The sequence below is a fragment of the Toxotes jaculatrix genome, chromosome 21 (genome assembly GCF_017976425.1).
Source record: "Toxotes jaculatrix isolate fToxJac2 chromosome 21, fToxJac2.pri, whole genome shotgun sequence".
Lineage (NCBI taxonomy): Eukaryota > Metazoa > Chordata > Actinopteri > Toxotidae > Toxotes > Toxotes jaculatrix.
In genome coordinates this window covers 9,049,283-9,072,918 of record NC_054414.1, presented here as the reverse complement: position 1 = coordinate 9,072,918, position 23,636 = coordinate 9,049,283, and the positions used below count along the sequence as shown (strand labels likewise).

Below are 23,636 nucleotides of genomic sequence, written 5' to 3'. Positions count from 1 at the left end.
ACTTAAATTACTTTGCATCCACTTAAATATAAAATCAGTGGTAAAATAATACTGGACCTATAAAACAAGTCTCCTCTGAAATCTAAGTCTGTGGCATTTTTTTCCCACATTTCGTGTATACAAGGTGTTACAATGCACCAGGATACAAAACATGAAAAATGATCCGGTGGAAAATGACAGGTATAGTTTTAACTTAATCTGTAAGTTTCTATCAATCAGGGATCTAGTTAAGCACTTGCGGCAAACCAGCATGGGTCACTCACAGGCCAGTTTGCCATCAAAGGATGACAGCGTGATGGCAAAGGCTTGCAGGGCACACATTGGGAAACTGTAATCCATGGAGAACACGTCCTCAGCCACACGACCAAACTGCATCACTATGTAGTCGTCTGGAAAAGACAGCAGGAGGGCAGAAAGAGAGGAGGTGGTTAACGGTGAAGTTGGAAATAAAGGCAAGGCAGCCTTGTGGTTGTTGCTGTTCAGAGATAAGAGACAATCAGTCCCAACGTACCGTTGTCAGGGTGGATGATCTGGAAGTTTTTGACAGAGGCCTGAGTGACACGGCCGTGGAAGTTAAGCACATAAGACTGAGTCTGTTCGTTCCAGCTTGGGGATTTGTTCACCAGGGTGACCAGTTTGTCTGTGTTGCCGTTTGCATGGCGGCCCAGTAGAGTTTCAAGATCCTGAGGGAAAATTACATTTCACTTAATCTAAAATATTTCAATCTGACCCAACATCCTCACAGGATTTACAGGACTTTTTTTATCATACATTTTTAGGACAAATCGTCACTCTTTCATCGTTCTCCAGCATGCCGGGGATGATCACTGTCATTTTCCTGGGACCCTTGAAGCCAAGCACATTTGTCTCCTGGAACATGATAAATAATTGTGTAAAGATTTTATTTCTGCATGTGCTGTGCATTGTGGGATATATATGTGGGATGTATATTTGGACACACATAGCAAATTGCTGCCAGCTCTTGCCGCACTGATTCACACTCTTTGATGAAGGGCTTTTTTTCTGGGTTTTCTCCTCCATCATAGACTGTGAACTTTGTACCCAGAACGTTGGACCTGAAACATATGGATCTTATAAGACACATGACCATCATACAAATCATCTATCAGGTGAAAGCTGAATAAGAATAACGGTGAACTGAATAACGGTTCTAGTTCCAGTTTATTTGAGGCAATTGCAGTTACCTCCCTATGAAATTCTACATTTGACTTCAGCATGAATTGCAGTTGATTGAGTTTGTAGATTATACCAGAAAGAAATCACCATCACTAATGAAATCACAAAGTAGAAATAAAAGAGTTTACCTTAGTTTTCCTATGTAGCAGTTTGTGTCTCTAGATAGATTTGTGGGGTCAGTGGAGATGAGATAGTTGGATGTTTTAGACTTCTTCCTTTTTCTGCCTGCCATTAGAAAAACCTTGATGGTGGCACAGTGAAAAACAAATCTCAGACGAAGGAAAGGAGGAGCTGGACAGAGGTATGACAGCTCAAGAGAGAAAGCTTACATTATTAGAGCTCAGACCTATGTGCTCAATGATTTGGCTGAAATGAAAATGTACTGACCCTCTTTCCATCCTCCTTCTCCATGTGGAGGTAGTAAGTCGGGTAAATGCCCTTCTCCATGCCTCTCCTGTCCCTGGTGACCCTGCACTGGATCGTTACGTCTCTGGGAGCGGGACGCAAAGCAAACTTCTCCAGATCCTCCACTGACATTGGAGAAGTTGACTGGAATGAGAAAGAAAATAATGGGCGTACTTGCCAAATTTGCTTTTGACAATATACTAAATAGTGTGATATTTTTTTTCCCAAATAATCTCTCACTCTTTCATTAGATTCGCTGCCTGAGGATGAACTCTCCCTGTAGTTGGAGTTAAGCGAAGCTAGACTCGGCGTAGTTTTCTCTGCTTTGGCTGTCTTTTTTTCCTTCTTCTCCTTTTCCTGGACTTCCTCATCTTTGCTCTCATCACTTATTTGGCACCTGGCTGTGGAGATAAAACACGTGGCATTGTGCTTTGCTGCAACTTTACAGCACTGTTGGTCATAAAATGCACTGGGCCAGATGATCGCTCACATGTGTCGAGCTGTTTTTTCCTCTTTGGCGACTTAGGGACAGGTTTCGGGGACTCGTCTTCCTCTTGATCGTCACTTTCATCACATTTATTCTTCTTTGGACTTGTCACCTCCACCGCTGACCCCATCTCCTGAGTTGAAGCCTCCTCTAAGTGCGTCTCTGCAAAAGAGGGAACACTTAAATGCTGTGAAAGCTAAGTATGATAATGCTAAATCTTAATGTAGAGCACTGTGAGTCAGTGCACATGTATAATGTCATGTGCTGATGTCTTAATCATAAATTCACAAACACTGATGTTACTTTTACGCTCTTCTTTGGTTGTCTTGCTTGTCTTTTGTGTGCCTTCAGATTCCTTCTTCTTCTTTGTTTTTTTCTCCTTTTTCTCCTTGTCTTTGTCCTTTTCCTTGTTCTGCTCCACCTCTGAAAAAGAAAGGAGTTGCTGATGAATGATTCAGTAAGGCAAAGAGTGTCCTAGCTTTATGTTAGCACACATGATAAAACAGAACATGCACACACACACTTGCAGAGTTCCAGACCATCTAGTGGCCCAGTCTTACGTTTGACTTTTTCTTTTTTCGCATCTTTCTTCTTTGGCTTCTTTCCCTCTACCTGGGCATCATTCTCCATGTCACACTTCACCTCAGGCTCCATGGGAATTTCCAAGTTCATTTTCTTGGGAGTAACTAGCTTCTCTGAAGGCATCTCCTCTAACAACATACTTGCTGTCGTATCACATTCACCCAATGTGATCTCATCCAGTGGGTTATCATGGGCATGTTCAACTTGATCTCCAGAATAAAAACAAAGAAAACAACACTTGTATTTAATATTATACTGAACATAACTGAACAGTACAACAGAAATAGATTTTCTGTCCTGCTACATAAAATAATAACTTATTCTGATACTAACCACTCAGGGAAGTGTTGCTCAGGGACTGGCTGATCAACAGGGGTGTTTCATCAGAGCGGACAGCTTTGTGCTTCCGGTTCTTTTGTCGAGTATCCCTATTGGGTATCACCATTTGAGAATCAGCCCTCTTCTTTTGCTGCTTTTTCATCAAAAGGGTTCGCTGTGGCAGAATAAATATTAAATTTCATTCGCACTGTCAACTCTGTCTCCACACAGGAAAATAGTGCCTCCCACCACTTTATATTCAGTACTACAGTGATATCTTGAATTTGTTTTTCTCAACAAATTTTAACTTCAGAAAATATTTTATTAATGTACAATTTTCTCACTTTCAGTGTGTCATCTTTCCTCTTTCAGAGCTTTTTTTCCTCATATATACAAAAGTGCAGACACAGTATTTGAAGGTACTGCTGCTATTTTAATGCATGTGATCACAACTAAATCCAACTAACCATAAGGTACAAACTATTATGAGCAAAACTGATATTCTAGCTATCTACTCTATTTAACCAATATTATTATTTTTTCTCTAAAAATTGACTAGTTAAGGTGTCTAGATGGTTTCTGGGGTAATTTATAATATATGTAACATAAGTTATACTGATTCTAGTAATTTATACAATATTAAATAGCAAATTTAACTACTCACAACTGCAGATAATGAAACAACTTATAATGGATGCTTGATTTTAAATGCATCATTGTTTCTGTTAACTGCTACCGTCATAAGTACTAGTATAAATTTAAGATGAGTAATACTAGGTTACTACAATTTCTACCAGTACTTTGACCAGATTATCTGCTGATCTTTCTGGTATAAGGTATTTATACAGCACTCCCCTGGATGTAAGCCAGCAGCTCACATACTGTCGGGTATAAACAAGACTGTGACTTAAAGTTGAGCAGTAGCTCTACACAGCAGGTGGCTCTGACACAGGTAGCCATAACCTCCTGGTGATTTAAGAAAGGTCTATTTCCCGGCAAAGTTCTGCCTCAGTTTTAACCATGTCTTAGCTAATTAAACAAGAAATAAGATCCTGTCTTTGCTCCACTGTCAACGTGGACCATGATAATTATATTTATTCTACATGTATGGGTTTTTTAAAAAATATAAAATAAACAGTTATATAAATAAACACAGCTAAAAGTCAACTCTGTCAACTTAAACGTCATTTCACTGAAAGTTATTTGAAGTACATTATATGCACCAGTTTAAAATAAACAAAAACATATGTGGACTATATGTGAAAATTTCATCAAATAGTAATACAAACACTTAAAATACTAATCCTTGTTTCTTTACCTGGTTGTCCAGCTTCTGTTGTCGTATATCGGGGTCATCCATGTTTGAGCAAAGACTCTCTGCTAATTAAATGTTATCAGTGGATAATTAAGGATATCTATAACAGATGAAATCGGGCATCAAAGTTGAATGTGAGAACTGTTTCAGTGTCTAAAAGGAAAAAAAAAAGACACACTGAGCAATTAAAAATGGAAGCGGGTGTTTGATTGTGCCACCCTGCTCCATCTGACAGTCTGTCCGCCTGCATGTAGCAGAAGGCAAAGTGGATTAAAAGGGGATAATGTTCTTATGCTGCACTGCACAGCTCAGTCAGTGTGTAAGCAAGCAGTCTCCGGGGCAGGGCAAACCTCCCATGGCTGCTGTCTGGAGATGCTTAGGCCTGTGTATGTTACACCTGAAACGTGAGACAAGACGGGACAAACAGGAAGGTGGTGCGCTCTCTGCTCTTGTCACTGCATTTACCACGAGTCAGCAGTCTGCGGTAACTTACCACGGCGTCAACAGTCAAACACGGAAGTCGCAGCAGCCACTACAAATTAGCCCCCAAAAAGCTTCCGAGTGTCACGCACTGTGCCTCACTGGGCTGTACCTTCTCACAGCTTAATCACCTGGAGTGCCAAGAAAGACATACACGAAAGGGGCTTGACGCTGACTAATTAGCGAGACACTCGGGCCGGTTTATCTCGTTGCCATGGTTACGGCGACCCTCCGCGTCTTTCATATTCAAAGAAAACTTATTTATGTCTGTGTTATTAGTTCATCTGTGACAAGAGAGCGTCTCCACTGTTTTTAATAGCGTTTTATTTACACTGATGCCTGTTTGCTTTATCTCACATAATACAACTCACAACTTCTGAACACTCTAGCTCTTAATTGGTTTCGTGTTGTTTTATTATGTTATTAGATGTTTTTCTCTGTGTTTTTAAGACTTCTCTGACGCACTACACATAAGTTTACTTTATTTACAGGCTTTTTGTAATGTGGCTAGAGCCTGACGCCCTAAGTTAAGTCGAGTAAGGCTATAATAGAAGTAGTATTAGTATACTAGTAGTAGTAGTTAATGTAGAGGTATAGTCTAAGCTACTAATGGTCGTGATGTAGTAGCCAAGTGGCAGAATAGTGATAGTGGTGTGGGTAGCTGCATTGATTTGTGGCAAATTGCAGTGAGAGTAGTGATATGATTTGCCAAATTTTGACTGACAAATAAAATGAAATAAAAATGTGATGTTGACTCACTATATTTTATTTCATTACATAGCCTAGGGTTAGTTAATTGGGTATTTAGTTTGTAGTCTCAGTATTTTCTCAGTATTTTTGAATCTGTCAACAAAGTTGTACTAAAGAAAATAAACTGTGAGAGGTTAGTGAGTTATGCTATAATACTGGAAATTCTTTTTTCCCTGTTTTACTGTGATTTATTTTGGCATGACATGGCTTTATCCGACGCGCTAAACCGGAAAAGGGAAAAAAAAAAAAAAAAAAAAAAAGGTGTGTTACTGTTGCTAGGATACAGCGAAGTAGCCAAAACAGAGAATGATCCAGCTTCACTGAAGCCTGTTCAATGTAAGGTTTCGTATGCTGATACTTTTACATGGCAAAGGAGCTAGTGATAACTTTATATTTTTTAAGCAGAAAATATATTTTGACAAGTTTGTTGTGTGTCTGTTGTTTTAGGACAATCAAACCAAATCAGTCGCACTTCTGTTTTCCAGCTGCCAGCGTTTTCAATTTGCTCATACCGTTGGTCTGAAGAAAAAAAAAAAATGGATACGAAAATAAAGACTCTGCAAGTATTTATCGTTTCCTGAATGCAACCATTATTTTAAGGATTGTCTTATGATACACTGCATAAAGTAAGCATCGTTTTGTTCTGTAGATACCACAGGCCCTTAAAGCTAAAGTGATGCTATGGTGAGCACAACCTACAACCCAGGTTCATTTTGATTGCTTTATTTACACATAAAAGTCATGTCTAACCCTGAATCCATTTCCTGGGTGTTTCCAGGACAGATGTAAGCTACCATGACGTAGAGGAGATTGACAACATGCACTCCATTCCTGATCTGGAGAGGTGTCTGCCCCTGTTTATGGCCAGAAACATCTATTTATACACAATGTACACACATACACACACACACACACACAGCTCTGACTTTACTTTTCTGTCACACATCTTCTCCTCTGTGACAGTGTTTTATCCAGTGTCCTTGGAGTTGACCTTCCTGAACCAAAAAGAGGAGTTCTCCTGGAGTTGTATGTCCAGACTGTGCTTTTTTGCAGAAAGTGCAGCTTCAAACAGGAACAAACGTCTGCTCTGCTGTCCATCATCAAGTCCATCCACGAGGCTAACATACGTAAGTTAAGTCGGTCAGATTATTGTCACTACTTTGTAGTTAGACTTTTAAGATGTAACTGGCTTTCAGTGTAGATGCTCTGTGAAATCAAAAAAGATGAGCTACCTCTTCAGCTGACTCATAATGTGACAAAGTATATTTACAGTACTCTTATTGTCTGTCAAGTCCATAAGCAATTCAATATTTAGATTTAAGAGTTCTTTAACTTTATGTGGGATGTGTTTGAAACTCCTTTCTTGCAGAAACGCCACTCAACAACATAGAACAGTGTTTCAAATACTGCAAGGAGCTTCTGCTCTGCCACTCAGTCAGGGTGTGTACAACAATAAGAAGCCTACTCCACTCACAATGTCATTTTAAAACCCATTATTCCCGGTGTTGTGAAGTTCCTGCTTTTCATCCTGATGTCTCTGCCCACTACAGCGACCTCCTTTTAGTATCAACCTCTTCAGCTCTAAGGAGGTGGACTGTATCTTTAAGTACATCCATAACAGCTATATGAGACACTACAAACTCTACAAATACATCTTCACTCCACAGGTTAGAGTAGGAAGTTTGTTATTCTGCAGTTTGTTTCAAGTTCAAGTTCTGTTATGGTTCTTTTTAGCATTTTTTTCTTTCACCATTTTAACAGGTCAAACTTGATTTGTCTTTCACTTACTCTGGGGTTCCAGACCATGAAGATTCTTCTGCTCCAGGTAATTACAATTTTTGTAGAAAAAAAGTTCTAGTGTTGTATGGAAAAGGCTTAAAAAGACGTTTTTCATTGTACTGTGTATATTGTGTGAATGTGCTTGATTTTTTTAGAGGTCATTTGACAGGATTTATTAATACTTTTAACTACCTTTTTGCATTTTGAAAATGTCACAGACAAAGGAGCAGAAGCTTTACCAAAAACAGACGGTTCTCCTGCAAAACAGCAGACATCCGTCACAGACCAAGAGGAAACCACACTTGGTAGGATCACAAATCATAGCAGGACTGATTGTAACTGTGCAGAAATAACTTTCATTGTCAAATGCACCCCAAGGTGTGTTTTGTAACAGCCTCATTTCTTTAATTTCAGGTCCCAAATCAGAACTGAAGGCACTGATAGAAAAAGAGGTCAGAGAGCAGATGATGCTTGTGTCTGGACAATTAGATCAGCGAATGAAAGAAATCGCAGATCAGCACAGCAGAGTGTTAGGTTCTCCACAGCAAAACCACAAGGCCAAAAAATAATGGATGACAAAGGTTTCCTTTAGCTTTTCCATTCAAACAGCCAGTGTGTTGATTTCCATTAAACACTCACACAAAATAAGATAATTCAAACTGAAACATTTGTTTTATTGTCAATAAAACTTTATTTTTCTTCATATACAGTACAATGTATTTCTGCATTTGTACAATCACTGTACATTTCTCAGACAGGCACTTTCAGGAAACGTGCCACTCTTTAAACAAGGGATGAACTGAGTATGGAATGATCTTGGTTAGTTTTAGTAGGAAATACAGCCACAAATGGTCTTCACAGTTAGTGGTAAGTGGGTTCCCTATTGAGGAACGTCTGCATGCATGATAGGTAAATGATTTTCTATCACAAACACTTCAGCTACTGTACTTGAATGTTGTAAAAGTTCTCCGGTGGTTATTTGTAACACTGGAATATCTGTAAATCTGTGTTTCAGTACAATACGTTTATATAATTATCTGTTAAATAATTAATCACAGTGCTTTCATGTCCACTTCAGCCACGCAGTGCTTAGAAACACATCCTCTCCTCAACTGCAAATGATGATCAACAGGTAAAATCTTAAATATACATAATGTACCTACAGTATATGTGATGATAAACAAATGATTGTGCAATGTGTCCTCTACAGCAAAACAGCACTGCAAACATGACGACCTGAAGAAGAGTTTCAGACAGTCACAAACTCAGATCAAAAGGCAGATAAGGAGTATTAAATTGTGCATGCTTATCTTGAGCCATGGTGCGCATTAAGGCATACAAATGTCCCGGTCCCTGAATTCCTCATCTTAAAATTAAACACAGTAACTCGATAAGACAATAACGGACATTACAGCACATGCAAATGGTTAAATAAAAATCAAGGTGTTTAGGATTGAGGTTGACCTTTTATGTTTCGAAGTCCTCCAGGCCCAGCAGCATGATCTTAGCTGTGTTCTGAAAGAGGGCAGCTCGGTTCTGCTGCTCTCCTTTCTTCACCCAGTGGCCGTAGATACGGAAGGCGCAGCCATCTATGAGTTTGCGGACGCCGCGAAGGGAGTAAGGATCTCTGGCCAGGACCTCCCGAGTCAACGGGCGAGCTTTGCGGTAACGGCTGTACATCCTGATACAAGCAAGTACGGTGACTATCAACACCTGAGGAGGTAAAACAGATCTTTTCATACTGCTGAACAGCCGTAGGCTTAACATTTTAAATCATCTAGTAAATAAAAGCCAGGTCAACACTGTGACTCACCCTAAATGTTTTTCTGGGGCTGAAGAGCCGCACATCCTCCTTCTGGTACTGTCTGAAGAACGGATGTGCTAAAGCTTGCTCAGCAGTGAGACGGGCAGCTGGGTCCACCACCAGCAGTCTGGATATCTGAGTACAAATAAAGATAAATGATTTTAGAGATGCAGATATTGAAATATAACATGTTCTTAACACCAGAAATACCAACAACATTTGAACATTAGGACTGTGGCAAATGCTGTGTTGTATAACCTCACATATTCTGCTAAATAGGCTTTATCAGAATTAAGGGGAAGATAGTTGAGATGGTATTTAAGAGAAATGCTGGGGACATATTAGAATTTAAATTCAAACGTATGCAGTGGAGAGATTATAAACTTACCAGATCTTTTACAGTGTCAGACCTGTCGTCCCACTCTGGGGAGCTAAACTGATAGCGACCTTCCATGATCATCCTCAGCATCAGCATCTGTTTGCGGTGCCAGAACGGTGGTGAACCGGCCAGTAATGTGAAAAGGATCACTCCACATGCCCACCTTACCAAAAGACATATCAACACAAGTGAGTAAGAATTAGAAATAAAATAAAAAAAAAACACCCAGGATTATGCTTTCTAATTACACTGAGATTAATGTTGCATCATTGACAAATGCAAAGACTTACAGATCGACCTCCTGGCCGTAGCCTGGGTGCATTTCATCCATGGAACATTTCAGTATTTCAGGGGCCAAATAACCAGGCGTCCCACAAAGCTCTAATTAGAAGAAAAGACACCAAACATATTTTAACCGCTGTCTGAACAAATGACAATTACGTGATTCACATAACTGACCACACCTACTGACTCTTTGTTTTGACATTGATCTACAGTCATACTACAGTACCTCTAAGTTTTTCTCCAGGCTGTAGCTGCACTGAGAAACCAAAGTCGGACAGTTTGATTTGTCCCTGATCATCCAGGAGAATGTTCTCAGGTTTCAAATCCCGATGGACGATGTTGAGGGAGTGGAGGTACTGCACCGCTTCCAGCAGAGCTCGCATCATGCTCCTACAGACCAACAGGTTTTGCAAAACGTTTATGGTTTATTATAGTAAAGTTACAGTATAATTTGGTAACATTCAGCAAGAAAGGAAAGTATACACTACTGGTGTACAACAGGCATTGTGACGTTATAACTACATCATAATAAAACGCAAAACTATGTCAAAATTATGACAACTTCAATCAGCTGATGCAGTATGTTGATGCTGGAGCTCACCTGGTCTCCTTCTCACTCAGAGTAACTTTCTCTGTGAGGTAGTCAAACAGCTCTCCTCGCCGCATGCTGAAAAGAAATGATTTCATGAATGATAAAGTTAATATTTTAGTGGGGAATCAGAAAGACCATGATATTTTTGCCACGTCATTTCATACTCACAGGTCAAACACCAAAAATATGAAGGTGGTGGACTCATAGGAATCAATGAGAGTAACTAAAGGGAATCAAAAGACACATACAACGATTTCAACACCACTGAATATTCCAGAACAGAAAGTGTCTTGCAGTCCAACAGAGCAGAATTCCAACATACTTATGGAGGAGTGTCCCTTCACCATGTTGAGGACTTGGATTTCCTTCAGCGTGGAGGTTTTCACCTCCTCCAACTGCTGGGCTGTCATCTTCTCCGCTGTGATCTCAATAATCTTCACTGCCAGCTCCTGACCCGTGTGTCTGTGCACACACCTGCGCACCACACTGCTCACACCCCTGAGACATCAATGACATAGAATACGGCTTTGATTTTTATCATTCCTTCAGAAAACTGAGAAAACTTTCATTTCAGGTAACTTCGCTGGACTCACCTCCCAATCACCTCTTTGGGGTCATATTTCTGATAAAACTCCTTGGCCCCCACCCAGTCTGGTAATTCATCCCCAACAACAATATCTTTGGTCATAGTGTCAGGATATGAATCTGAAACAACAAATTGTCAGTCACGTGTCTCAATTTGTAACAGTGCTACATAACAGGAACTTGTGTCGATTTAGCTAGCCACAAGGAAGTGTTGAGTTTTGTCTAATTCTAATTTGAAAGGCGCTCTTGTGATTTGCTTGCAGCATGTACTTATCTATACTCTCTAATGTTATTTACAACTGTGCCCTTGATCCATCATGACAGCTAGCTATCCTTGGCCTTGCTGCAGCAGAAGGTTCACTGACCGTACAGGAAGCTACTCACCATGTATGCAATCAAACGACAAGAAGGGAGACGGCGAATAAGGAATCAGAATATTAGTGCCATCTTCGCTCAGTAAATCTATTGTGAAGCCATAATTGTGTGCGACTGAGCGGCGACAGTACAAGACGTAGCTACGAATGATGTTAGCAACAATTCGCTAGCACCTGGACACTGTTTACATTCTAGTCACATTCCTCGAAACATCCTGTTATTACAGAGTGCGACAGTACTGCCCCCCTGAGGCCGGAGTGAAGATTGCAGTATAGTTGATTTGTTTTATTTATTATTATTTTTTTATTTTTCAATATATATATATTCAGATTTCTTTTCCAAGTATCTACATTTTAAGGCGCGATACCCCAATAGTGTTTGTATTTAATCTCATCTTTCTCTTTATTTTTATTTTTGCTTTATAAAGTAAAAACTCCGCGGAAGTACATTGTCGTCATTTCCTGTAGCTTCCCTGTATGTCCTGACTTACATTTTCAGTCGGTTCTTGTGAAGGTTTGTAGTAATATTTGTCAGAAAACGGCTTATACGTTTCTGTGCTAGTATAATTTCTTTACAGAACATCTTACGTGTGCAGTAATGATCAGTGAATAAAAATGCAGCGCACCAGTGATTAAATACGATGGACAAAGAGCGCCGCTTAGCCAAACAGGTCCCGGAGAATTAATCGTTAGCATTAGCATAGCTAGCGTTAGCAAGCTTGCTAATGTGCGTTAACCGTTGCAGAAATGCCGAATTAAAAATTGTTTGGTAGCTTTTCAGCCAGTGGCTTATACAATAACAATCCGCACAACCTTTCAGAAACACATGTTGTTATATGAACACCAGAGAAGCAGTATTTTGAACGGTTTAAAATCAGTGGTCCTACGCTAGTGAAATAAGATAAATGCTGTTGTTAGCTGTCACCAAATGAATGAGTTCTCCCAATGAACGCGTAGTTTCTTTAAGCTGGACCTACGCGAAGATTTCATGCCGTGTTTGATCTCTTACAGGGGAAGGAAAGATGTCAGGTGCTGGGGGAGGAAAGCGTCCCTCAGGAGGGGACAGCCCCCCTGGCCCACCTGAGAAGAAAAGCAAAAAAGAGGAAAAGACCACCACCACTCTCATTGAGCCCATTCGAATAGCTGGAGTCTCTTCTACGGTCAGTTACTTTAAGCTTTTACTCTCTGAAGTCAGTATTTGTAGTCTATTTAGTGCTACTTCGACCAAGATGGCTTACTTTGCATATTGTAGTTTATTTCAGCGTTTTTTTGTTTCTTTTTTTTTGTGTTTTTGCCAAACAACATTCAGAATCTCTGATGGTCCTTACCGTGGTATCTGTTTGTTTTGTGCAGGAGGAAATGGACATGAAGGTGCTCCAGTTCAAGAATAAGAAACTTTGTGAGCGCTTGGAGCAGAGACAAGCGATGGAGGATGAGTTACGGGAAAAAATTGAGAAGCTGGAGAAGAGACAAGCCACTGATGACACCACCCTCCTAATTGTCAACCGCTACTGGTCACAGGTACTTTCTGCACTTTTGATTAGACTGTAGTAACAGTATTAATCTTCTTCTTTTTCCTGAATCCTGTTTTTAGAAAATACTGGACTGGGTCTATATCATTCTCTCCAAGCCACGTATAAAACCAATTGTGATATGTACAATACATGTAAATTAATTACTTAGCCCAGTGTGTTGTATTTTGCCTTTTTTCATGTAAAAGTCACCAATCAGAAGGGTTTTTTTTATTGTGCAGTGTCCGTCTGTGATTGTACCACTGTATCTGTAATCAAAAGATCTTTTAAATCCAGGATTCAGTTTTTGGAATAAACCTATAGTGATTTTTTTATAACAGAGGATTAACATGTCTTCCAATCCTTGTGTTTCTAATTTGCAGTTGGAAGAGAACGTGCAAGTTCTACGCAAACGTATTGAGCCAGAAGCTCCGGTGACATCTACTCCTCCCCCACCTTCGGCCCCTCTCCCTGATCCCACACCAATGGAGGAAGATGGGGTCAGTCTGGCTTCACCAACCTCTGCTGTTCCTCCACCTCCTCTTCCAGAGACCCAGAACGAGGGGGAGCAGGCCGAGCAGCAGCAAGAAGAGCATCAGGAGGAGTGTCAGGAGGAGCAGCAGCAGCCTCCTCCTCCTGCTGGGTCAGAAGAGTTGATGACAACGACAGAGCCATCACAGGACTCAACAATAGGTAAGCAGGGTTTTTCCTAACTAAACTGATCTCTGGAAATTGTTGGTCGCTGACTGCATCTATGAACTGCTATAATTAGACCGTATTTAGTTTCCACCATAGTCACCTTAAATCCCAAACTTCTTATTATGTTGATACAATTTAGTATGCTTATAGTTTAACATGTTAACGTTGTGCAAAAATGCTTCAAATAAGTCATTTTAACACTTATGCATGGGAGTAAAGGGAAATGTAAGAACATGTATGTGACATAAAATGCCAATAAAATTTCAAATGGAGTCGTTGTTTCATTAAGATGAAAATAAAGGCAAAAGCAGAGGGGAAGAACATCATAACTACATTTGAATTCAGTTTAATTCAAGCTTTTTATACAGTGCAGGTGGAGGAAGGAGTTCAGTAGTGTTATGATGCTGTTTCTGAGCCTGACAGTGTTTCCTGTAAATGTCTTGCAAAGGGAGTAAACTGATACAGATGAGGCATTGGGTTGCCTTTACCATACGTTGTAGTGTTTCCCGGTTTAAGGTTGAACTGTTTTCACACCAGTGGGGGACAGTTAGTTGAAGATACTCTCGTTGGTGCATCAGTGGAAGGTGACCAGGATCTGCTGTTAGAGCTCAGCCTCTTTCAGCTGCCTGAGTGAGTGGAGGTGTTGTTGGGCCCTTTTCACCAGGCATGATGTGTTGTGCTCTCAGTGATGATCACACCCAGGAACCAGAAACTGCAGACTCACTCAACCTCAGTTGCACTGATTAGGATAGGAGTGGTGATGGTAGGGTTCCTGAAATTGACGATGGCATAACCCCCTTTTAAAAATTTCAGCTGTATCTTTAAATGGGGTAATCGATTTAGCTTCCTCATATGTTTTGGCTAACTCTTCTGACAAACAGCACGTAGAATTTCAGGCTATCATAAACCAATTTTAAGCTCTGTAGCTGTATTTATCTCCTACTATGTTCAGATGCACCACCGCCTCCTCCTCCCCTAAGTGAGAATGCCAAGGGTTTCCTGGCCACGCTGGAGCACAGCAGCGAGGAGGAGCTCACCCTGCACCTCCAGGACCGCATGCAGTTCAGCAAGGAAGCCATTGCCTGCTTGGTCTGCGTCTATGACAGGCTGCACAGCCGCATCGACGACATGTGCAAGCAGGTCCAGGCTGCAGGTAACTGTTGAGACACGCTTGTTACTGATTCATTCATGTATGATAAACCAATGACTCACATACAATACATTCAAATAAGAACTAGGAATACCTGCAGCATGTTTTACTTTAGAAATGATTACTTGCTGTCAGTAGAGTTTAATATGACAGTATAAAGTTGTTGCTGTATGTAAATGTGAGCACGGTTTTCTTGACACCCATCAGCTCCACTCTAAATGGACACTGCTAACTTGATCCTCATTAACAGCATGTGAAGATGATAGCCACTCTGACATCATCAACGTGAACCACACTCTGCTGGAAGAGAACAGTCGACTGAGAGACCTGGCCACTCTCCTGCAGGGCCGACACCACAAGATGTCTATGGAGGTATGATGTCCTCGCCGTTGGATTGTGGGTGTCAGCGTGTATGGTGAATATTTGTGTATGTGTGCAAGTATGAGAGTGCATGTCAGAGAAATGGGTGGAGAATGTGAATGAGAAAAATTGTAGGTACATAGCCACTGATTTTGATGTGCACTCTTCACCTACGGTGTTGTCATGTATTGCTCTTTTGCAGTACAACGAGTTGGTGGACAAGGTGACCAGCTCTGAGACCAAGGTATCTGAGATGGAGACGACAGTGGAGGACCTGCAGTGGGACATAGAGAAACTCCGCAATAGGGAACAAAAGCTCAACAAACATCTTGCAGAGGCCATGGAGCAGGTGCATTTGTATAACATTGTCAATGTGTCTTTCTTCAGTGTGTGTGTTTGTGAGCTTTGTTATCTGTCTTCAAGGCGTAGGCTCATGTTGCTGTTTCTCTCATACTGAGCTGAAATTGATAAGGTTCTAAGCATCAAAGCGTGTCAAGCCAGCTGCTCTTATTGATGCACATCCCACCGTTGATACACACATTGACAGAATTGTATTGTTTGCATCAGTTGTCTGAACATGAGGAAGACCCGCATGGTCTGAATGTCATAGGATGTGTGTACGTGTGCAGTGTGTTCTTGAGTTGTTTTTCCTATCCTGATTTTTTATTTTCTTTTTTCATAATCTGTGTTCTGCTCTTTGGTGTCTGCAGTTAAAGTCTGGATATAGCAGCACGGGCAGCTCGGGTGGGCTACCTGGAGGCCAGATTACACTGAATATTCAGAAGGTGAGTGTTCATAGGAAACACACCTTTGCAATTAATTTTGTGGAACATATGCCTAGTGTTTTGAATATAACAGATTTCATATCTCAGATGCAAGTTTTAATTCATTAGTAGTCTTCTGCTGGCAAAACAGTGTTGTTATACCATGCGCATTTCTCCTAAAACATGTTGTCCTTTTTTCACCTTAGTTTGAAAGTCTCAATGCAGAGTTGGAGCACAACCAGGAGTTAGCAAATAGCCGCATGGCAGAGTTGGAGAAACTGCAGGCGGAGCTCCAGGATGCTGTGAGGGAGAGTGAGAAGCTCAAGGTAAAGATTAAGTATTTTGACGGTAGGAAAGAAGACAAGTATTTTTTTCCCCATCTATGAATGTCAGTGTAGTGTGGTAACAGATTTCCATTGTTCAAGCTTTGCCGTCATCTCAACCTACACCCTGAATTTTCAGATGGACTTGCGCAATATTCCAGAAGAGGTTGTGAAGGAGACTCTAGAGTACAAATGTCTGCAGTCTCAGTTCTCCCTGCTGTACAATGAGTCTCTCGGGGTCAAAACCCAGCTGGATGAGGCACGGGCACTCCTTCTCACTGCAAAGAACGCCCACCTCCGACAGATTGAGCACATGGAGGTAATTCTTAGAGGATGTTTGTGGAAAGTTGCTTTTGTGGAGATAAACAAGATTTATTCATTAGAGAAAACATAAGACTCCTGGCATATTTAGCTGCTCTCTGACTTTAGCAAAGTGTTTCTGTTCCACCGTTTTTTCTTTCATTTTTTTTTCTTTTTACGTATGTGTGTATTATTGCTGCTTCTGGGCAACTTGATCAGCAATGTCTTGGTGTTTTCAACTGTTCAGAGTGATGAGCTGTCCCTTCAGAAGAAGCTGCGGACCGAGGTCATCCAGCTGGAGGATACCTTGGCCCAGGTGCGCAAAGAGTATGAGATGCTGCGCATCGAGTTTGAGCAGAACCTGGCAGCCAATGAGCAAGCAGGTACGTTTTCAAACGCACACCCACATTGATCAAGATCAAGATGCTAGGTCAATGCAAACACTTCTTTTGTGAATTACAGTAATTTGAGGATGTTACATCATACTGTGTCATTTAATACAGTATAATGCCCTCACTCATATGCATACTGCAGTTGGTGTCATTTACAGCTCCAGATAACGCTGAATGACTCTTAACCAAACCACATGTTGACTGTGCAGTGTGTGTCTGAATTTCCTCCTTGGTGTCTGCTCTCTCAGGGCCAATCAACAGGGAGATGCGACACTTAATCAGCAGCCTTCAGAACCACAATCTTCAGCTGAAAGGTGACGTGCAGCGTTATAAGAGGAAGCTGCGGGAAACACAGATGGAGATCAATAAGGTAGAGGGCGTGATTCACAGTGCAATGGTCACAGTGTTTTATTGAGAATCAGTATTTTAAGAAAAACTGAAACATTAGTAGTGATACATTTCCTCTGAAAAGTGTAATTCTTTTAATCAGAACAGAAGAAAATAACGTTAACAGTAATTGCTAAGGATTCTTTTGCTTCATCGACAGTTGCGTTGTCAGAGTGGTGACACAGGGGTTCTGATAATTGAGGAGTCGACAAGTGATAGCATCGACGTGAAGAAAGAGGAGGAGGAGGACCAGGAGGAGGAGGAGGAGAGGAGGAAGGAACTGGAGAGGCAGCGGGCCAGGGAGAGGGAGAGGGAGGCTGAGCGAGAACGAGAGAGGGAGCGTGAGAGAGAGCGACAGCGCAGCGACGAGCTGAAGAGGAAAGACTCGGACACGCTGAAGATGCTCAGAGTAGAACTCAAGTACATCCCCCTTCTCTTTGACTCCACTTTCATTGTTAATAAAATGTTTGTTTGGTCTTTTCTCACAATATTGTTCCTTGCATGAGTTAAAAATGTCATATTTGAGGCCAAAGTTTTCATCATTAAAAGCAAAGTAGGCAATTGTGCAGTGCAGTGATAGATTACAGACTGTTCACAGAAACCTGGCATCACCAAAGACTGCAAAGAAAGTCTCTACTACTGTTGTGTTTTGTATAGTTAGTAGCTGTTTACTTTGCTCTTCAGGGGCCCAGCGTTCTGCTTTACCAGCAACATCATTTAGCAAGAGTGTGATCATGAGCTAAGAAGCAGTGTGCTTATTACACTGATGTGATTGCTAATGTTAATGTAATCTCCGTGTCGCCTCTAACTTATCAGGAAAGCCCAGGAGTCCCAGAAAGAGATGAAGCTCTTGTTGGACATGTACAAGTCAGCTCCAAAGGAGCAGAGGGACAAAGTGCAGCTCATGGCAGCTGAGCGTAAATCCAAAGCCGAGGTTTGTTTTTTGGTGTCTTCCCTCTCTGTCATTCTTGTGCATATTTTTTTTCCACTTGTATAGAAAACCTGTTTGTTAGCTGCTGATAACAAAACACTTGTCCCATGCCCATCCAGGTGGATGAGTTGAGGATGAGGGTGCGAGAGCTAGAGGAGAGGGAGAGAAAGGAGAGCAAGAAACTGGCTGATGAAGATGCCCTCAGAAAGATCAGAGTTGCAGAAGAGACCATTGAGCATCTTCAGAAGAAACTTGCTGCCACTAAGCAGGTATTTGTGTGTTTTGTTCTCTCAGACATTGAAGGCTGAACATGTGCCTTTCTTCTTCTTTTTTGGCACTGTGTCAGTGTACAGAGACAGGAAATATGAGGAAACAGGATGGTATAACACACATAATGTTGTGTGCACCTTAAACAATAGGCTGTGTATCACTTTTACTTTTACTTCTACATAGTACACCAATATTTTAATGGGAGAAAAGATTCAGCCGCCTCAGTGTCAGCCATCAAATAAATCATTTTTTGTCAGCTTTTGCTCAAACAAAATGTTTTTCAATGTAACCCATCATAGCAGGGCTGATCAAATATAACCCTCTTCCACTTTCTAAACACATACATTTTTTTTTTAAACCAGCAAGAGAAGAGACATGAACCATCAGCCCTGTATAGGTGAGCTTCAAACCTCTGGGGCTGTACCAGATATAAATATAAACAAGCCAGCTGTGTTAAGAATGACTGTAGAGCAATGAGTATCACATTTGCCTAAGAAAGAGTTTCACCTAATCTTAGACCACTAAAGAGGAACTGAAATCTGACTCTGTGGCCTCTAATTTAAATCTGATTGGCTGGTTCTTCATGCAAGTCTATCGGCAACATTTTATAACATCACAAGGTTGTTGTGGCTCTTAGTAAAAGGATACGAAAAATCTTTAAGTTTCAAGCTTATATTTTTTTAAACTTTGATCTTGTACTGTACAAACAACATCTACCGGCACTAGAAAGGTGTCATCATGGCAGCGGTTGAGGATGAGGATGAGGTTTCTATCCAAAGATAGAAACCTCATCGTAAAAGGAATTTTTATTACAGAAACTACAAAACAACCCCCCTACACACCATATGCTAAACTGATTTTCATAAGCATTGTATGTATGTTTACCTTCCAAGTTTCATTTTTGATCGCCACAGTGCGCTGTTATGTCATGTCTGGCACAGCATACCCTTGAACAAATTTTTCAAATTTCAACTGAGATTATAACAGACTGAGACTTTAGTCATTACAGAAAAGGAGGGAAGCACTACGAAATGATTGTGTCAGCATTTAAGGGGGTAAAATATATCAACACAGACACGATAACAAAAATCTTTCTGGGTGAGCCGCGCTGATAAATTCAAAGTATGTAAAATACTGTCAGATCATAGCTCACTTACATGGCTGTGTTGTCATTAGTAAGTCATAAAACTTAGGGAATAAGAGAGCAGGCTCGCATGAGATGGAAAATATAAAACAAATTTCTGACCAGGGTCAAATGCTGGTTAAGTAATGTTATCGCAATTGTAAAACTTGAGAAGCGTAGATGGTGGACACACCCACATTAGGTAATGAAATACTCTTGTCACAATAATATTCATTCAGCTGTTGACCTATGTGCTACATTAAAAACGACCAGTCTTAGAAACTTATTATTTAATATGAATCATATTATCTTCACCCGTCACACAAGCTGTCTCGAGCACTTACTTAGTTTGAGTTACATTATGTGTGTGAACTTTGCTGTCAGGCAAATAACTGTATGAAGACCATCTAAAAAAAAAAAATCTAGGTCTTTGTCCTTGAGCACTGAAAATAAAATGAAATCAAATATAGAAAATTTTATTTTAACTGTTGTGCCACACCATATTACAACCATAAGAGAGACAGATGTTGAGATCTGATATCCTGCTGTTCCTCATGCTTGGGAGGTCTAGCAGAACATAATTAACAGAAGGCAAAACACAATCTGGACTGATAATGATATACTCAGCTCTTTACTTTGACTTTCGTATCTGGTGTAAAGTACAGCAACTACACTGTTTTGGACTTAGATGAGTTTGATTTGTTCCCCTCATATTCTGGCTGCCCGAATTTAACTTTGCAGGATGACCGATTGCCAAAACTATCCAATAAACAAGCTACTTGTGAGTTCATGTGACTTTTGTTTATAGGTCCTAGTTGGCTTGTAAGTGGGAACCAAAACGAAGCAAATGCGGCAAAGTGAAATTTGTAGCCGTATTTGTAGCACATAAAACAAACCAGGTGTGAGTTCATGTCGAGATGCATAATCATAAACGGGCCAGTGAAGGTGTTATGCCATTTATTGCATCAGGTTATATGATGACGGCACCATCAAATTTTACAACTTTGCACATCTGTGACTCTTCATACCAAAAGATCCCACATAGACTGAACACTATTTTGATTCAGATTGAGAGATGCATGTTTTAGAAATGTGGTGGTACATTGGTGAGCAAAGGATCATATTTTCTTTGTTTATACTGATGATAAGTTGTTTTTCTGTTTATTTGGAAGTTAGGAATAGTAGATCTTGGTGATTTCTTTTAAATGTGTAGAAAATGAAATAAATGCTCTGAACGCATTGAAAACTTTTATTTCATACATATGGATTAGTTTTAGTTATTGTCTGCCGTGACTACAGAACATTATCTACAATGATGCATAGATTTTCGGGGGGGAATATGACTTGGAAGTAAAACTACATTGCATGCCCTCAGCACGTACAGTACTTTTTATGAATGTCTACAAATGTTGATGAAATCGGGGCCCATCTGTTTTTAAAATGGAGTCAAGAAGCAAGAACAAATACTTTGATCACTGACACCTGTTCGTCTCTTGAGGAGGAGGAAGCCCTGCTGAGTGAGATGGATGTAACAGGCCAGGCCTTCGAGGACATGCAGGAGCAGAACAGCCGGCTGTTGCAGCAGTTGCGGGAGAAGGACGATGCCAATTTCAAGCTGATGAGTGAGCGAATCAAATCGAACCAGATCTACAAGCTGCTGAAAGAGGAGAAGGAGGAGCTGGCTGACCAAGTTCTCACTTTCAAAACCCAGGTGATGTGCGACTTCTTAATCTGAAAATGCAGAAATGATGTTTTTCCATTGTGTCTGGGAACTGAAATATTAACTAGTTGCTGCCTTTCTCAGGTGGACGCCCAGCTGTTGGTTGTGCAGAAGCTAGAAGAAAAAGAAGGCGTCCTTCAGAGCACGCTGGCCGCTCTGGAGAAAGAGCTGGCTGTCCGGACACAAGCACTAGAACTCAACAAGAGGAAGGTGAGGAGAGAGATGCTGTCGGTCATGCTGTCAACTCTCACACTTTAGATTTGCTAATCAGTGCCTGAGTTGATTGCTGCCAGATGTCATACGGTTGTATATATAAACACTGAGAAGCATTATAAGTGGATCTGGATAATATCCTGTGCCAGAAGTCATACATGTGCATATCATCATTGTGGTGTGTTTAGGTGCTTGTGAAAAATTCTGACATCCAAGATTTGTGGTGGTGTTGCCACAAAACACTGCACTAACGAGCTACATTGTTAGCAAATTAAATCCAGCGTCAGTCCCGATTCCCACACTCTCAAGTTTTGCAAGCGGTCAAGTGCCTACTTGCGTGCCATACTTTAGGTAATTTCCAACACAGCCCAAGTTCTGGAGAAGACTCTCAATGTGTGGAGGAGTGCTCTGGGGAAAAGTTAATGAGGTCACCTTGTCGCTTACATGAATGCATAGCTTAATTTTTTTTTTTTTTTTTTCACATTTAATCTTACTTTCACAAGTAGGAACAACCACAACAATAAAATTAAAACATAACTGAAAGCACACAAAGGGATGTTTACTTTAACTGTAACCAGGGATTGTGTTAAAGCTATGAAGATGGAAAATATACAAAGTCTGTTGTGAATATGATTAAAAATGCAAAAGCAGTGGTGCTGTTGTTTAAGTTAGTACACAACTGAATCTCTAAAGTTGAAGCACAAAGACTCTACTACTGTACCACCACATTATAACTCAGGAATCTCATCATTAGGTTTTTTTATTGAGTGTGTCCGGTTACTTCCCTCCTGCAGGCGGTGGAGGCTGCCCAGCTGGCAGAGGACCTGAAGGTGCAGCTGGAGCACACGCAGGCCAAGCTTAAGGAGATCCAGGTCTCTGTGGCAGAGAACCGCACCGCCCGAGACAGGGAGAGCAGCAACCTGAAACGAGCGCAGGTATGTTGTAATTCAGGAGAAAAGGGAAATCGCTCCAAACTCTGTCCAAACTCGCACAAGCTACTCCTGAAATTCTGACGGGAGGATCACAATCGGCTCGCAGCTCTAATGACTCTTTCTCCTCGGGCCTTTCCAGGAGGATCTGTCCAGGCTGAGACGGAAGCTGGAGAAACAGAAGAAGGTGGAGGTTTACTCTGACGCTGATGAGATCCTGCAGGAGGAGATCAACCAGTACAAGGTGAGAATGAGGGAAGGGGAAGGGAAGAGGGTTGTTTATGTGCAGAAAAATTTATGACTTTAATTGACCTCTGTTAGTGACAAAGGAGTTACAAAAACACCACCAGCTTCCTGGCACAATCTGAAGTAGACTGTTGACAGAAATACAACAGTCTAGTGAAAAAGTAATATGTCTTAATGCAAATACTCCAGATTTGTCAATTGCTTAATGGCCTGGCAGTGGTAGTTTTTCATTCCTGAGTATGGGCCACAAAGTGAGCTCAAACCTCTACAACTATTACAGTCACTATGTGCTTTGGGGATATCAAGAATCTTACTTGCTACACCCTCAAGTATTAGCTGTATTACCATACAATGAGTAGAAGTAGTAACAGCACACGCAAGTCGCTATTTGGCCCATGAACGATGTATTTATCTGTTTCCAGGCCAAGCTGCGCTGCCCCTGCTGCAACACACGAGACAAGGAGACAGTGCTCACCAAGTGTTTCCATGTATTCTGTTATGAATGTCTGAAGATGCGTTATGACACCCGACAGAGGAAGTGCCCCAAGTGCAATTGCGCCTTCGGAGCCAACGACTTTCACCGCATCTACATCACCTAATTCACATAGAGGTGAAAGCGAAAAGAGAAAACAGTAGACAGAACCAAAGGAGAGAAAAGAATAGAGAAAAGACAAAGGAGCTGCAGATTTATTCAAAGAAGCAGACATTTTGGGGATATCAGATGAGTGTGTTCCCCCGTTTTAAATCTCTCTTTGAAAAGACTTGTTTTACCACATCATTGCCAGTTGGTGATTAATTTGGTGACCAAACGGTGACGCATCTGACTGAGACAGTTGTGATGTTGCTAATAAACGCAGTTGTTTGTGTAGACCGTGATGTTCTTACATGTTGAAATGCTCTGCACTATTTTCCTTTCTTTGCCGTTCTTGCCAGTTTAAACATCCTCTCTTTTGACAAACTGGGCCCACTTTTACATATTTCTTTAG

The 23,636-nt window shown here is 40.9% G+C and overlaps 4 protein-coding genes across 5 annotated transcripts; 2 read left to right on the top strand and 2 right to left on the bottom strand.

Moving 5' to 3' along the window:
• Positions 1 to 255: 255 nt before the first annotated feature.
• si:dkey-220f10.4 (tubby protein homolog) lies at positions 256 to 4,349 on the bottom strand. The gene is made up of 12 exons (XM_041029487.1): positions 4,308 to 4,349; positions 3,005 to 3,164; positions 2,629 to 2,880; positions 2,393 to 2,512; positions 2,093 to 2,251; positions 1,843 to 2,003; positions 1,585 to 1,746; positions 1,326 to 1,438; positions 962 to 1,076; positions 772 to 870; positions 512 to 683; positions 256 to 389 (listed from the first exon to the last, which is right to left on the bottom strand). Exons 1-12 carry the CDS (start codon positions 4,347 to 4,349, stop codon positions 256 to 258), a joined length of 1,689 nt encoding a protein of 562 aa, XP_040885421.1.
• Positions 4,350 to 6,070: 1,721 nt separating this feature from the next.
• Positions 6,071 to 7,882, top strand: ccdc189 (coiled-coil domain containing 189). Its single transcript, XM_041029489.1, has 9 exons — positions 6,071 to 6,097; positions 6,184 to 6,218; positions 6,313 to 6,378; positions 6,498 to 6,661; positions 6,904 to 6,974; positions 7,085 to 7,207; positions 7,296 to 7,359; positions 7,532 to 7,618; positions 7,728 to 7,882. The coding sequence occupies exons 1-9, from the start codon at positions 6,071 to 6,073 to the stop codon at positions 7,880 to 7,882; spliced, it is 792 nt and encodes a 263-aa protein (XP_040885423.1).
• Positions 7,883 to 7,995: 113 nt separating this feature from the next.
• phkg2 (phosphorylase kinase, gamma 2 (testis)) lies at positions 7,996 to 11,555 on the bottom strand. Its single transcript, XM_041029488.1, has 10 exons — positions 11,343 to 11,555; positions 10,967 to 11,078; positions 10,696 to 10,871; positions 10,542 to 10,596; positions 10,383 to 10,448; positions 10,008 to 10,171; positions 9,787 to 9,877; positions 9,506 to 9,659; positions 9,127 to 9,252; positions 7,996 to 9,026 (listed from the first exon to the last, which is right to left on the bottom strand). The coding sequence occupies exons 2-10, from the start codon at positions 11,059 to 11,061 to the stop codon at positions 8,781 to 8,783; spliced, it is 1,173 nt and encodes a 390-aa protein (XP_040885422.1). The 5' UTR covers positions 11,062 to 11,078; positions 11,343 to 11,555; the 3' UTR covers positions 7,996 to 8,780.
• A 235-nt stretch (positions 11,556 to 11,790) lies between these two features.
• On the top strand, positions 11,791 to 23,518 carry rnf40 (ring finger protein 40). Of its 2 annotated transcripts, none has more exons than XM_041067033.1 (20): positions 11,791 to 11,846; positions 12,344 to 12,492; positions 12,686 to 12,853; positions 13,227 to 13,536; positions 14,495 to 14,695; positions 14,943 to 15,064; positions 15,255 to 15,401; positions 15,763 to 15,837; positions 16,023 to 16,142; positions 16,279 to 16,458; positions 16,687 to 16,822; positions 17,080 to 17,201; positions 17,379 to 17,638; positions 18,035 to 18,152; positions 18,269 to 18,418; positions 21,044 to 21,253; positions 21,347 to 21,472; positions 22,270 to 22,410; positions 22,547 to 22,648; positions 23,073 to 23,518. In XM_041067033.1, exons 2-20 carry the CDS (start codon positions 12,355 to 12,357, stop codon positions 23,247 to 23,249), a joined length of 3,003 nt encoding a protein of 1,000 aa, XP_040922967.1. In that variant the 5' UTR covers positions 11,791 to 11,846; positions 12,344 to 12,354; the 3' UTR covers positions 23,250 to 23,518. The 2 variants fall into 2 exon arrangements, with proteins under 2 accessions (XP_040922967.1, XP_040922966.1); XM_041067032.1 differs by having other exon boundaries at positions 21,041 to 21,253.
• The last annotated feature ends 118 nt before the right edge of the window (positions 23,519 to 23,636 follow it).